General features: G+C 39.8%; 1 protein-coding gene across 4 annotated transcripts in view; it reads left to right on the top strand.

The window, feature by feature from the left end:
• adgrd1 (adhesion G protein-coupled receptor D1) overlaps positions 1-10348 on the top strand; it is a 103215-nt gene extending 92867 nt beyond the window's left edge. For all 4 annotated transcript variants that reach the window (XM_061986066.1, XM_061986065.1, XM_061986064.1 and 1 more), the window contains 7 exons: positions 1168-1234; positions 1426-1492; positions 1616-1707; positions 1785-1911; positions 6880-6921; positions 9183-9275; positions 9344-10348. In XM_061986066.1, coding sequence (XP_061842050.1) covers positions 1168-1234; positions 1426-1492; positions 1616-1707; positions 1785-1911; positions 6880-6921; positions 9183-9275; positions 9344-9439 — 584 coding nt within the window. In that variant the 3' untranslated portion in view covers positions 9440-10348. The remainder of the gene's footprint in view (positions 1-1167; positions 1235-1425; positions 1493-1615; positions 1708-1784; positions 1912-6879; positions 6922-9182; positions 9276-9343) is intronic.
• The last annotated feature ends 5179 nt before the right edge of the window (positions 10349-15527 follow it).

Raw genomic sequence — 15527 nt, 5'->3', positions numbered from 1 at the left:
GCACATAATAGTCCGAAAGTCCGTAGCTATATTAGCCTACTATCAAAATGACTATGTGTCGCAGGCTGACGCAAATCTTCGTTGACAGAAATGTTGAAATGTAATATTTATTCTACACATTTTTACAACATTGGAAAACATTAGTAAAACTTCTCAGGAGGTGAGATAACTCCTGGAAATGGCCAAAGGCATAGATGTGTGTGCCCAAGTTAAAGGAAACGTCAGGCTGTCTTCTTCTAGTGGACGTATTACAATCTAACGTTTGCTGTGGTCTGGAACAACACGGCACACTACTATCAAGAATGCAGCCAATATTACATACAGACAATGTGTCATGAAACATGGAAAAATAAACTAAATACACAGAGGACATAAGTAAAGGAAATTAAATGAGCTCAAATATACCTACAAATGAGGCATAATGATGCAATATGTACATACAGCTAGTCTTAATAGCATGTTAGCATTGATTAGCTTGCAGTCATGCAGTGTCCAAATATGCCTGATTAGCACTCCGACAAGTCAATAACATCAACAAAGCTCACCTTTGTGCATTCACGCACAGTATAAAATGTTTGGTTTACAAAATGAGACAAAGGAGTGGCAGAAAACACATCTTTCTGTGGCAGCGTCAGAGAAAGTTATACATGTAAACAAACTGTTGAATCACGGTCCACACAACGGTGAGTTCAAGGGCCGCTGAAATTAGTAGGACAAAACGGCGCTCGCCAAATACTCTCATCAGTGAAGCATAAACACAAACATATTAAACAGTGGGCTTTCTAACGATTAAGAAGGTTTGTGTCGTGTTGTCCTCCTACAGAAGCCATATTACAACACAACATATATTTTTCACCCCATTTTTTTTCCATTTCCATACATTTTAGAAAAAGCTCCATGGAGCCAAGTGACTTAATGTGTTTCTCAGCACCGAAAAAGTGAATTATCAGCATCTGGAAATAGTTCCTTGGCAAACGCACACTTGCCTTCTTATATTGCACTTAAAGAGTAGTTTGATTATTTGTTGAAATCAATGCAAGTTTTATTTTTGGTCAGTGTTGAAAATGTAAAAAATATATTTTTTCTTTTCACTACATTCCAGTTAAATAATGCTTTTTTTTCCCTGATGATTTTGCAACAGTATATTTATTTGTATTTTTGAATCAGGCTCTCCCCTGGTGATCTGCGTGGTGTCCATGACATCAGCTTTGGACAGTTACGGCGCGGTTGACAAGTATGTGTAATCTGCTTGTTGGACGGAAAAATAAATGACCGAGAATGTGTTCTTCATCAAAATGTACTCCATTCCAGTTTATAGTAGCATTGCATCATCACCTATGGAAGGCTATTAAAGTGGAAGCGGTCTATTGTTTTCCAATGGAACGCACTAAAATAATAATTAACATATCATGTCTGTGTTGTCAGCTGCTGGCTGTCCTTGAAGAATGGCGCCATTTGGGCATTTGTGGCTCCAGCTCTGTGTGTCATTGTGGTCAGAAAGTTACATGTTTTCTATTTACATTCCTCATTTTCTTGCACTTTAATACCTCAACGCTTGATTTCATTTTCAGCTAAAACCAGATGTCGTTTTTCAAGTTTCCTTTCTGATCACCAGGTAAACATTGGCATTTTGATATCGGTGACCAGAATCATTTCTCGTATCAGCGGAGAGAATTACAAAGTTCATGGGGATGCCAATGCAGTCAAGTGAGTCTGTTTTCCCTTTTTATTAACAATAGTCAACTATTTAGTACTGATTCTGTAAATCTGGTTTAACTCTTCAGGCTCACTGCAAAGGCTGTAGCAGTGCTCCTGCCCATACTCGGCATTTCCTGGATCTTTGGCGTTTTAGCTGTCAACACACACTCCCTGCCATTCCTTTATATCTTTGCAGTCTTTAACTCTTTGCAGGTAAGATACAGTACCTTAAAGAGAAAATGTTGCCTATCGTTTACGACCATTTTGAAAGATATGACGACGGATGTCATTTTTTTTAATGCAGTCTAAACAGTAAATAAATGCAATAAAAACTTTGCTTACAATGGAGCCGCTCTATTTTGCCGATAAAGCCCTTAAAAAAACATCCAAACACCTCCATTAGGGTTTTATATACATGATATAAGTTTATATGTAATGTAGTAAGGGGCACATTTATAATTAAAATAAAATATTTATCGTATTTTTCGAAGTATAAGTCGCACTGGAGTATAAGTCGCATTTTTGGGGGAAATTTATTTGCTAAAACCCAACACCAAGAATAGACATTTGAAAGGCAATTTAAAATAAATAAAGAATAGTGAACAACAGGTTGAATAAGTGTACGTCATATGAGGCATAAATAACCAACTGAGAACGTGCCTGGTATGTTAACGTAACATATTATGGTAAGAGTCATTCAAATAACTATAACATATAGAACATGCTATACGTTTACCAAACAATCTGTCACTCCTAATCGCTAAATCCCATGAAATCTTATACGTCTCGACTCTTACGTGAATGAGTTAAATAATATTATTTGATATTTTACGGTAATGTGTTAATAATTCCACACATAAGTCGCTCCTGAGTATAAGTCGCACCCCCAGCCAAACTATGAAAAAAAACTACGGTCATTTTAAGCATAGGCGACGCATTAATTTCAAAAACTTTCAACTACATCGCTGATTACTACTCACTGCAGACTTCCTGAAAGCCAACAAACATAATAAAACATCACTTACTGTACAAGGTCTGCTGTCATTAGGATGCCGACTGCTAGGATGTTGATACACTATATTGCCAAAAGTATTTGGCCACCTGCCTTTACCCACATATGAACCTGAAGGGCCATCCCATTGAATTGTCCAAAATGTTTTGGTATCCTGGAGCATTCAAAGTTCCTTTCACTGGAACTAAGGAGTCAAGCCCAACTCCTGAAAAACCAACCCCACACCATAATTCCTCCTCCACCAAATTTCACACTCTGCACAATGCAGTCCGAAATGTAGCGTACTCGTGGCAACCTCCAAACCCAGACTGGTCCATCAGTTTGCCAGATGGAAAAGCGTGATTCATCACTCCAGAGAAGGCGTCTCCACTGCTCTAGAGTCCAGTGGCGACGTGCTTTACACCACTGCATCCGACGCTTTGCATTGGACTTGGTGATGTATGGCTTAGATGCAGCTGCTCGGCCATGGAAACCCATTCCATTAAGCTCTCTGTGTACTGTACGTGGGCTAATTGGAAGGTCACATGAAGTTTGGAGCTCTGTAGCAACTGACTGTGCAGAAAGTCCACTGACCCCTCTCTGTCAGTTTATGTGGCCTACCACTTGGTGGCTGACTTGCTGTTGTTCCCAAACTCTTGACTTTTCTTATAATAAAGTTGACTTTGGAATATTTAGGAGAGAGGAAATTTCACGACTGGATTTGTTGCACAGGTGGCATCCTATGACAGTTCCACGCTGGAAATCACTGAGAGAGGCCCATTCTTTCACAAATGTTTGTAGAAACAGTCTCCATGACTAAGTGCTTGATTTTATACACCTGTGGCCAGGCCAGGTGATTAGGACACCTGATTCTCATCATTTTGATGGGTGGCCAAATACTTTTGGCAATATAGTGTATATTCCCATTTAGATTAAGGATGTCTCATAATCCTCGCGAAGAAAAGGGGGGTGGAACCAAGCGTCTTTTCATGTCGTTCTCGCCATTGCCGGGTCTAAATTGGCTGTCAAAGTGTACCAACTTGTCGGAAATACGTCCTCGTCCTTCTACTATCCAGGTCAGAGCCATGATCTACAATAAAGTTTGACGAGCAAGGAAGCGAGGAAGCAGCTCATCAGTCGATCATGTCAACATTGGCACACGTGTGATCACGTTGCCGCTGTGAATAGTTTGTCTGCGTTAGCGCTTATGATATGATCACTAATATTTGGTTAATATTTAAGTCACGAAATGTAAATGGAATATTGTTGGCGCTTTTTGAATGTTTATTGGCAATATAGAGGCTCTCCCATTGGCTCCGCTGTAAGCAGACTTTTATTTACGAGTTAGAATGCATTAAAAAATAAAATACAACTGTCATGTCTTTCATAATGATTGTGAATGATAGGCAACATTTCCAAAAAGTGCAGTTCCCTTTAAGACAGTGATTCTTAAACTGGTGGGGGTAGCAGACCCGTTTTTAGTGTTTCACAGGACTTTGTACGGACATTTTTTTGTGAGAGCGTCAACGAGTATGCTGAACAAAAATCTAAATACAACACTTGTTTTTGCTCCCATTTTTCATGAGTTGAACTCAAAGATCTAAAACTTTTACTATGTGCACAAAAGACTTAGTCCTCTCAAATATTGTTCACAAATATGTGTTAGTGAGCATTTCTTCTTTGCCAAGATAATCCATCCCACCTCACAGGTGTGGCATGTCAAGATGCTGATTAAACGGCATGATTATTGCACAGGCGTGCCTTAGTCTGCCCACAATAAAAGGCCACTCTGAAATGAGCAGTTTTGCTTTATTGGGGTCAGAAAAGCAGACAATATCTGGTGTGACCACCATTTTCCTCATGCGGCGCAACACATCTCCTTTGCATCAGTTTGTTGATTGTGGCCTGTGGAATGTTGGACCACTTCTTTTCAATATCTGTGCGAAGTTGCTTGATATTGGCAGGAACTGGAACACACTGTCGTATACGCCGATCCACAGCATCTCAAACATGCTCAATAGGTGACACGTCCGTATGCTGGCCATGCAAGAACTGGGGTGTTTTCAGCTTTCAGAAATTGTGTAATGTCCTTGCAACATGCTGCAACATGGAGGTGATGGTCTCAGGTGAATGGCACAACAATGGGCCTCAGGATATCGTCACAGTATCTCTGTGCATTCAAAATGCCATCAATAAAATGCACTTGCTTTCATTGTCCATAACATACGCCTGCCCATACCATAACCCCTCGATTCACAACGTTGACATCAGCAAACCGCTCTTCCACACACGCTGTCTGCCATCTGCCCTAAACAGTAAAAACCGGGATTCATCCGTGAAGAGAACACCTCTCCATCGGCCAGGTGCCATCGAATGTGAGCATTTGCCCACTAAAGTCGGTTACGACGACAAACTGCAGTCAGGTCGAGACCCCGATGAGGACGATGAGCATGCAGATGAGCTTCCCTGAGATGGTTTCTCACAGTTTTTGCAGAAGTTATTTGGTTATGCAAACCAATTCGAGTCATACCAAAGACTATAAAAATGGGACCCATTACCTCCCTGTTTGGCACTCAGCATCAAGGGTTCGAATTGGAAATTAAATCACCAAAAATGATTCCCACCGCTGCTGCTCACTGCTCCCCTCACCTCCCAGGGGGTGATCAAGGGTGATGGGTCAAATGCAGAGAATAATTTCGCCACACCTAGTGTGTGTGTGACAATCGTTGGTACTTTAACTTTGATTGTTGCAGCAGCTGTCCGGGTGGCTGGTCTTAGACGATCATGGAGGTGTGCCTGCTGGATGTGAAGGTCCTGGGCTGGTGTGGTTACAAGTCGTCTGCGGATGTGTGGCCGGTTGGATGTACTGCCAAATTGTCTGAAACGTTTTTGGAAACGGCTTATGGTAGAAATATTGAACATTCAATTCACAGGCAAAAGCTCTGGTGGACACTCCTGCAGTCAGCATGCAAACTTACGACATCGGTGTGTGATAAAACTGTACATTTAGAGTGGCCTTTTATCGTGGGCAGCCTAAGGTACACCTGTGCAATAATCATGTTGTTTAATCAGCATCTTGATATGCCACACCTGTGAGGTGGGATGGATTATCTTGGCAACAAATAAATGCTCACTAACACAGATTTAGACAAATGTGGAAACAATATTTGATAGGAATACCTATTTTGTGTATATAGTAAAAGTTTTAGAACTTTGAGTTGAACTAATGAAAAATTGGAGCAAAAACATAAGTGTTGTATTTATATTTTTGTGCAGTGTAGTAATAATATTAAACTTTTTGACAATTTTCAAATGTGGGTGTTTTTATTAACAAAACTAGAGGTTCTCAACTTTTCTGACATTGAGGCCCATTTTTTCCACTACAGAGGGGCCTGTGGCCCACTCAAATATTAACACTAAATTAGTAATCTTACTCTTGATTTCAATCGTATTCAATGGTAATAACTAACCTACTTACAGTTTATAACCTTGTCAAATGATATGAAAGTATGTGTTAATTACAAATACCATTATTCATTTAACACATAAACCTTAGGCTTGGGTCAGGCTGATTAGAAAATCAAGTACTAACCAAATTTACTGCATAAGAAGGGACATCAATAACTGACGAAATATGTATCTACAATTATGTTGTACTAAATTAAATAGACTAAATGGATAATAAATATGTTTCTTAACTAAATTGTCAATAAAAATAAAGTGCAAATGAAAATACAGTTTCCCCACTTTCGTCATAATTTCTGCGCTTAAGAAACTTTTCTATGAATTTAGCTACTTCTTCTATTTATTTGATATTGCCATTATTGCCAAAAGTGGTGGAAAAGTGTATTTCAACTGAGTAATCCTGGCCTATACAAAGCATAGCTGAGAAACAGATATTTTTGGCAACCACAAGGGGGCGCTCGTTGCACAACAATGGGCCCTATTGTTAAGAAACACTTAACTAAACTAGACGAAAGAAATATATTTTTGAAATATTTCTCTCTGTGTGTAGTCATGATCAAATTGGGTCGTCACTCATCATTAATGGGCGATTGTGGGTCCTGCAGCCATACCAGTTGAGAACCACTACCCTCAAATCTCAAATAACCCTAATACCAATTGCACTTTCCCAATATGTCGTGCAGTTGAAAGTACTCCTAAAGTTGTTATTTTTTCTTTTTTCTTAGGGTTTTTTTGTCTTCCTGTTCCATTGCCTTCTTAACTCAGAGGTACGTTTGCTCACATGTCGGATGTGTGTTTTGTTTTGTTTAAGCCAGGGGTGTCAAGGCCTGCTAACAGTGTGATGAGTTTGCCAAGTATAAAAATTAGCTGCTTTTTTTTTTTACGTAAGAAACTGCTGTTCTAAATGTGTCCACTGGATGTCACAATAGCAATTCTGTTAGGCAAGCAAACGGTTTATACTGGTGCCAAGCAAGAGGTATACAGTAAAGGGTGACTGTGGCTCCTCCTCCTCGACCCACATGAAACTTAAAACCTGCCGTTTTATGTCTTCTGCTTTGAACACGTCGTCATTTTGCACCCTCCTTGCCCCCAAAATGTCTCTGTCAAACACAAGAAAAGTGAACTTAAACCCTTTTGAATAGTTTCTATCTCCGTTTCTTGCAGTTTGTTGAGTTAGCACTGGAGTCAATCCCAGAAAGACTGTGATTTAAAGTTTAATCCTGGCTTTGTAGATACACTGAGACAAAGTCTATGCTCATTCAGCAACAGTTCTTAAGAACAAATTTTGTTCTTTGGCCCAATTACGAAGTTTTTTTGTATTCACCAATGTTTTCTTAGCTGGGATTTGTTCGTACGTAAAAAGAAAATCTACGAGTGCTTCAGAGCACTCTTAGGGTGGCCTATTTGTTCTTAAGTGTGACAAGTTCCCTTACATCTATTGTCTAATGTTAAATTAATATCATAGATAGATAGATAGATAGATACATAGATATAGACAAGACAGACAGACAGACATATAGCAAAATGAGCAGTATATATACACAGTTCAAAATACAGTTAGCGTGCACACACACACACACACACACACACACACACACACACACACACACACACACTCTTGCTGCTACTGCAAGATGCCGCAGATCGTGCCCTGGGGAGGGAGCGCATATTTCACGACCATGTTTTGCCCGAAGTGACGAATATTTATTTGACCGCTTCGGGGCTACCTCAGCTGTCCCCCCTTTCTTAAACTTACGTTTTGATATTATGTATTCCCCCCGCGGGATAATACGAATTTCTGTTCTGTAATCTGTTTGTGTTTTCTCCGTGTGTCTGATGTTCGGCTTCTTCCGCCGGAATTGTGCCCTTATATGGGGAATTAAGCGTGTTTACCTATGCAAATTACAGAATTAAGGGTATTGACATATGCATATTGTTGAAATAAGGGCGTGTTTATATGCAAATTATGATAGACACGCACGCGCTAACCATTTGGCATTCAGTAACTTAAGAACAGCAGGTGGGAACAATTTGGGCGTTTAAGAACACGTCATGAATTTAGGAAATCATTTAGGAAGAAAGATAAGAGGAAAAGTTAGGAACTTATTGCTGAATGGGGCCCATTGTGTTTTTGAAGCTGCATCAATTTCCTCAGAATTTTCAACAAACTTGAAGTGTTTTGTCCAGATGATTATTTGTGATTTGTACGTTTTCATAACGTGCTTGTTCTATTTTTGGCCAAAGACTAAGAAAACAACCTGGAGTTGTCCATCCATCCATTTTCTACCGCTTATTCCCTTTGGGGTCGCGGGGGGCGCTGGAGCCTATCTCAGCTGCAATCGGGCGGAAGGCGGGGTACACCCTGGACAAGTCGCTACCTCATCGCAGGGCCAACACAGATAGACAGACAACATTCACACTCACATTCACACAATGAGATATTATCATCACACTTCAACATCTCTGTCGTGTAAATGCTGCCTCTTTGCTTGGTCAGCATTGCAAGTGTGCTCAATGGCCTTACCCCGGATAAATAAAGATGAAATGAATATATAAATCAGGGTTGTCAAAATTAACAAGTTCACTCATGTGATTAATGACAAAAAAATTATCGCATTAATCATGAACACACTTAGATTAATCTTGCAATTTATTTTGACTGTACAAGCTCATTTACCTTACCCGCTGCTATATACAGTCAGTGATCAGATCAATGCGTACATCAGTACAAACATGAGTGAGGATCATACTTGCCAACCCTCCCGAATTTTCCAGGAGACTCCCGAATTTCAGTGCCTCTCCCGAAAATCTCCCGGGACAACCATCTTTATTTTTAAGTTATCATGCCACGATTTTACCATTACGGCCCACTTGGGAATAGATTTTCCTCCAATGCGGCCCCTGAGCTAAAATGACTTTGACACCCCTGGTTTAAGCGATGCAGGAGGCAAATGTCCATACACCCTCCAGCCAAAATTACACTTGGCCCGAATGCCAAATGTCGTAATGTTGTTTCCACTCTCGGCAGGTCAGAGCTGCGTTCAAACACAAGACCAAGGTGTGGTCCCTAACCAGCAGCTCCATGCGGAACATCAACGTGAAGCCATTCAACTCTGACATCGTGAGAGCCTCGTGTTGCTGACTCTTAACCGCCTGAGCTAAATAATCTCTCACTTTCCTATCTTGCAGATGAACGGACACAAAGAGGGCGTATCCCCGACTAAGATGAACACATGGGACAAAAGCACCAACTCCGGCAATCGTATTGACCTCTCGGCAGTATAGACAGACGTTGGCCAGAGTATCTCCACACTATTCCACATGGCCAATCCTAGTCTCAAGTGAAAGGGATCGCCAAAAGAGGCGACGTGCGGTTCCACCTTTGACGACAAACAGACTTTTACTGTGCTTTACTAGCATCTCGTTAAATACCAGGTTGAGTTCTGACGGCAGTGAGGTCACAGAGAGCGTAAGAGCGTCATTCCACCTGACTGAGATGCTCTGTGCAGAGCTGGAGCATTGGTGCGCAGCATCTGCTTTATTTAAATTGCAGTGTTTTAGCGTTGTTTGGGGTTTGTTTTAACACACCGGCGTCCACACAAATAGATATGTTTTGCACTGCAGAGTAAACTCACTCCAGTAACCCAAGTCACAGTTTTTTGAAGCATCACAGCACAGTAAACCGCAAAATAAGGCACCACGACCACCTAGTAAATCGGACAATATGTTATTCTAATATGATGTATTTATTTTGTGATTCTATGTTTAGCAATTCTTCTGTTTTGTGTGTGTTTTGTTTCTGAGCAGTACCTCACATCTTGGCAGGATGCAGTATGGTATGTTCTCTTAGGGGTAGTGAATAATTGTGTGTTTTGGACACAGTTCTGTGAAGTTTTATTGTGTCTCTGGCTTTTTCCTTTTGTATATTGAAATGTTCTATCTACAACAGAAGGTCATAATGAGATATTTGTTTGGATGACTGTGAGAATGAAAGAAGATGGCATCTGCGTGTCGTTGATCTAACACTGTACAAACAGCAGGATTCAGAAGAAAAACAGGATTTACTGTAAGTCTCTGTGCATTTACATTTTATGACGGTTTTTAAGTTAAAACATGGCAGAATTTCAACACTTGTATTGGCTCTTTTCTTATGGTACCATGGTTTGTGCTTCCAATTGTCTTTAATAAATTGCTTTTGAGACAAGTACCTTATAAATGCTTTTGCCTTTTACAGGACTGTTCAAACCTTTTCCTCATACTGCACTTATACAGTTGTGGTCAAAGGTTTACATACACTTGTAAAGAACATAAAGTCATGGCTGTCTTGAGTTTCCAACAATTTCTACAACTCTTATTTTTTTGTGATAGAGTGATTGGAGCACATACTTGTTGGTCACAAAAAACATTCATGAAGTTTGTTTCTTTTATGAATTTATTATGGGTCTACTGAAAATGTGAGCAAATCTGCTGGGTCAAAAGTATACATACAGCAATGTTAATATTTGCTTACATGTCCCTTGGCAAGTTCCACTGCAATAAGGCGCTTTTGGTAGCTATCCACAAGCTTCTGGTTGAATTTTTGACCACTCCTCTTGACAAAATTGCTGACATGGACTTGTTTCTTCAGCATTGTCCACACGTTTAAGTCGGGACTTTACGAAGGCCCTTCTAAAATCTTAATTCTAGCCTGATTTAGCCATTCCTTTACCACTTTTGACGTGTGTTTGGAGTCATTGTCCTGTTGGAACACCCAACTGCGCCCAAGACCCAACCTCCAAGCTGATGATTTTAGGTTGTCCTGAAGAATTTGGAGGTAATTTTTCTTTTTCATTGTCCCATTTACTCTCTGTAAAGCACCAGTTCCATTGGCAGCAAAACAGGCCTAGAGCATAATACTACCACCACCATGCTTGATGGTAGGAATTGTGTTCCTGGGATAAAAGGCCTCACCTTTTCTCCTCCAAACATATTGCTGGGTATTGTGGCCAAACAGCTCAATGTTTGTTTCATCTGACCACAGAACTTTCCTCAAGAAGGTCTTATCTTTGGTCTTAAATTTTTGTTTAATCCATACTTGCCAACTCTCCCGAATTTTCCGGGAGACTCCCGAAATTCAGCGCCTCTCCCGGAAACCTCCCGGGACAAATATTCTCCCGAAAATCTCCAGCCACGCCCCCTCCAGCTCCATGCGGACCTGAGTGAGGACAGCCTTTTTTCATGACGGGAGGACAACAGGGTGACAAGAACTAAATCATCCAGACTAGAGATAAATTGTATTATTATGTTCATCTTACCTAAAAATAAATATATTTATTAATTAAAAAAAAAAAAACTAAATACATTTTTACTATATTTTGCTAAAAACGTCAAAATTCATTGTATTTTTATTTGTATTTTTTTTGTGACTCCTTATTACATCCAGCCATAGAATTATACATTAAAATAAACTTATTTGAAATAATTGATTTTAAATTATCATAATAATTCATTTAAAATGACCATATTTAATTATTAAAATAATTGCTTGTTTATCAACAACTTTAGCATTTTATTCATTACATTTTGAAGCAGTCAGAAGCCAAGTTATGTTATATTCCTTAATATTTATTTATGCAAGTTTGAAGTATCAATTATCTAAACACAGTTTTGTTTGCATATTTTCAGGATGTAGATATATATATATATATATTTATATATATATATATATACATATATATGAAATACTTGACTTGGTAAATTCTAGCTGTCAATATACTCCTCCCCTCTTAACCACGCCCCCAACCACGCCCCGCCCCACCCCCGACCACGCCCCCAACCCCCACCTCCCGAAATCGGAGGTCTCAAGGTTGGCAAGTATGGTTTAATCTGACATAACATGGACAAAGATAACATCTTCTGGAGGAAAGTTCAGTGGTCAAGTTCTGTGTGCTTTACAGAGAGTAAATGGGACAATGAAAAAGGAGGATTACCTCCAAATTCTTCAGGACAACCTAAAATCATCAGCCTGGAGGTTGGGTCTTGGGCGCAGTTGGGTGTCCAAACAGGACAATGACCCCAAACACACGTCAAAAGTGATAAAGGAATGGCTAAATCAGGCTAGAATTAAGGTTTTAGAATGGCCTTCCCAAAGTCCTGACTTAAACGTGTGGACAATGCTGAAGAAACAAGTCCATGTCATTCACATCAGGTGTGAATGATCGATGGGTTCTACATGTAAAGCGACTTTGGGTACCAGTTATTATTATTATTATTATTATTATTATTATTATTATTAAAACCAACACATTTAGCTGAACTGCACCAATTTTGTCAAGAGGAGTGGTCAAAAATTCAACCAGAAGCTTGTGGATAGCTACCAAAAGCGCCTTATTGCAGTGAAACTTGCCAAGGGACATGTAAGCAAATATTAACATTGCTGTATGTATACTTTTGACCCAACAGATTTGGTCACATTTTTAGTAGACCCATAATAAATTCATAAAAGAAGCAAACTTCATGAATGTTTTTTGTGACCAACAAGTATGTGCTCCAATCACTCTATCACAAAAAAATAAGAGTTGTAGAAATTAATGGAAACTCAAGACAGCCATGACATTATGTTCTTTACAAGTGTATGTCAACTTTTGACCATGACTGTATATATGCATTTTGTACATGTTCATGTGATTTAGACGTGTTATGCTTTTCTAAATGCATGTGTCTAAAACTCAATGTGGTTCATATGGAGACAGCTAAAACACAATGAAGGAGGTGGTTTCTATGATACTAATGTTTTGTTTGTAATTTCATTATGAACAGTTAAATCCCTGGCAACCAATGCCTGAAACACTGCATAGCTTCAGTCCAGTTAAGCAATGTGTCTGCAAAAACAAGTCTACATCATCGTCTCCTGTTGAGACATGTTTGGATGTGTTCAGGTTTTTGATTAGGCATTTAAATTGAGCCCTTGAAGTATTACTGATATAAACTATTATTGAGGCTTTAGCATTAGTACCCCTGAGCTGTGCGTAGATGCTGTTTTTAGTAGTTTTACAAATGTACAAACCCCGTTTCCATATGAGTTGGGAAATTGTGTTAGATGTAAATATAAACGGAATACAATGATTTGCAAATCCTTTTCAACCCATATTCAGTTGAATATGCTACAAAGACAAGATATTTGATGTTCAAACTCATAAACTTTATTTTTTTTTTGCAAATAATAATTAACTTAGGATTTCATGGCTGCAACACGTGCCAAAGTAGTTGGGAAAGGGCATGTTCACCACTGTGTTACATGGTCTTTCCTTTTAACAACACTCAGGAAACGTTTGGGAACTGAGGAGACCAATTTTTGAAGCTTTTCAGGTGGAATTCTTTCCCATTCTTGCTTGATGTACAGCTTAAGTTGTTCAACAGTCCGGGGGTCTCCATTTTGGTATTTTAGGCTCCATAATGCGCCACACATTTTCAATGGGAGACAGGTCTGGACTACAGGCAGGCCAGTCTAGTACCCGCACTCTTTTACTATGAAGCCACGTTGATGTAACACGTGGCTTGGCATTGTCTTGCTGAAATAAGCAGGGGCGTCCATGGTAACATTGCTTGGATGGCAACATATGTTGCTCCAAAACCTGTATGTACCTTTCAGCATTAATGGTGCCTTCACAGATGTGTAAGTTACCCATGTCCTGGGCACTAATACACCCCCATACCATCACAGAAGCTGGCTTTTCAACTTTGCGCCTATAACAATCCGGATGGTTCTTTTCGTCTTTGGTCCGGAGGACACGACGTCCACAGTTTCCAAAAACAACTTGAAATGTGGACTCGTCAGACCACAGAACACTTTTCCACTTTGCATCAGTCCATCTTAGATGAGCTCAGGCCCAGCGAAGCTGACGGCGTTTCTGGGTGTTGTTGATCAACGGTTTTCACCATGCATAGGAGAGTTTTAACTTGTACTTACAGATGTAGCGACCAACTGTAGTTACTGACAGTGGGTTTCTGAAGTGTTCCTGGGCCCATGTGGTGATATCCTTTACACACTGATGTCGCTTGTTGATGCAGTACAGCCTGAGGGATCGAAGGTCACGGGCTTAGCTGCTTACGTGCAGTGATTTCTCCAGATTCTCTGAACCCTTTGATGATATTACGGACCGTAGATGGTGAAATCCCTAAATTCCTTGCAATAGCTGGTTGAGAAAGGTTTTTCTTAAACTGTTCAACAATTTGCTCACGCATTTGTTGACAAAGTGGTGACCCTCGCCCCATTCTTGTTTGTGAATGACTGAGCATTTCATGGAATCTACTTTTATACCCAATCATGGCACCCACCTGTTCCCAATTTGCCTGTTCACCTGTGGGATGTTCCAAATAAGTGTTTGATGAGCATTCCTCAACTTTATCAGTATTTATTGCCACCTTTCCCAACTTCTTTGTCACGTGTTGCTGGCATCAAATTCTAAAGTTAATGATTATTTGCAAAAAAAAAAATGTTTATCAGTTTGAACATCAAATATGTTGTCTTTGTAGCATATTCAACTGAATATGGGTTGAAAAGGATTTGCAAATCATTGTATTCCGTTTATATTTACATCTTACACAATTTCCCAACTCATATGGAAACAGGGTTTGTATGTGGCTATGCTGGAAACTCACCTGACCTGACAAGTGCATTTATAAAATCCAAATCCAGTGTAGTTGGCATATTGTGTAGTTCATAAATAAAAACGGAATACAATGATTTGCAAATCCTTTTCTACTTATATTCAATTGAATAGACTGCAAAGACAATATATTTAAAGTTTAGAATTTAATGGCAGCAACACATTCCAAAAAAGTTGTCACAGGGGCATGTTCACCACTGTGTTACATGGCCTTTTAACAACACTCAGTAAACGTTTGGGAACTGAGGAGGCCAATTTTTTAAGCTTTTCAGGTGGAATTATTTCCCATTCTTGCTTGATGTACAGCTTAAGTTGTTCAATCGTATTTTAGGCTTCATAATGCGCCACACATTTTCAATGGGAGACAGGTCTGGACTACAGGCAGGCCAGTCTAGTACCCACACTCTTTTACTATGAAGCCACGCTATTATAACACGTGGCTTGGCATTGTCTTGCTGAAATAAGCAGGGGCGTCTATGATAACGTTGCTTGGATGGCAACATATGTTGCTCCAAAACCTGTATGTACCTTTCAGCATTAATGGTGTAAATTACGCATGCCTTGGGCATTACTACACCCCCATACCATCACAGATGCTGGCTTTTGAACTTTGCGCCTAGAACAGTCCGGATGGTTCTTTTCCTCTTTGGTCCGGAGGACAGGACGTCCACAGTTTCCAAAAACAATTTGAAATGTGGACTCGTCAGACCACAGAACACTTTCAC

Source organism: Nerophis lumbriciformis, linkage group LG12 (genome assembly GCF_033978685.3).
Source record: "Nerophis lumbriciformis linkage group LG12, RoL_Nlum_v2.1, whole genome shotgun sequence".
NCBI classification, from domain to species: Eukaryota; Metazoa; Chordata; class Actinopteri; order Syngnathiformes; family Syngnathidae; genus Nerophis; species Nerophis lumbriciformis.
The sequence above is the reverse complement of the archived record's forward strand: the minus strand, read 5'-3'. Positions and strand labels throughout refer to the sequence as shown.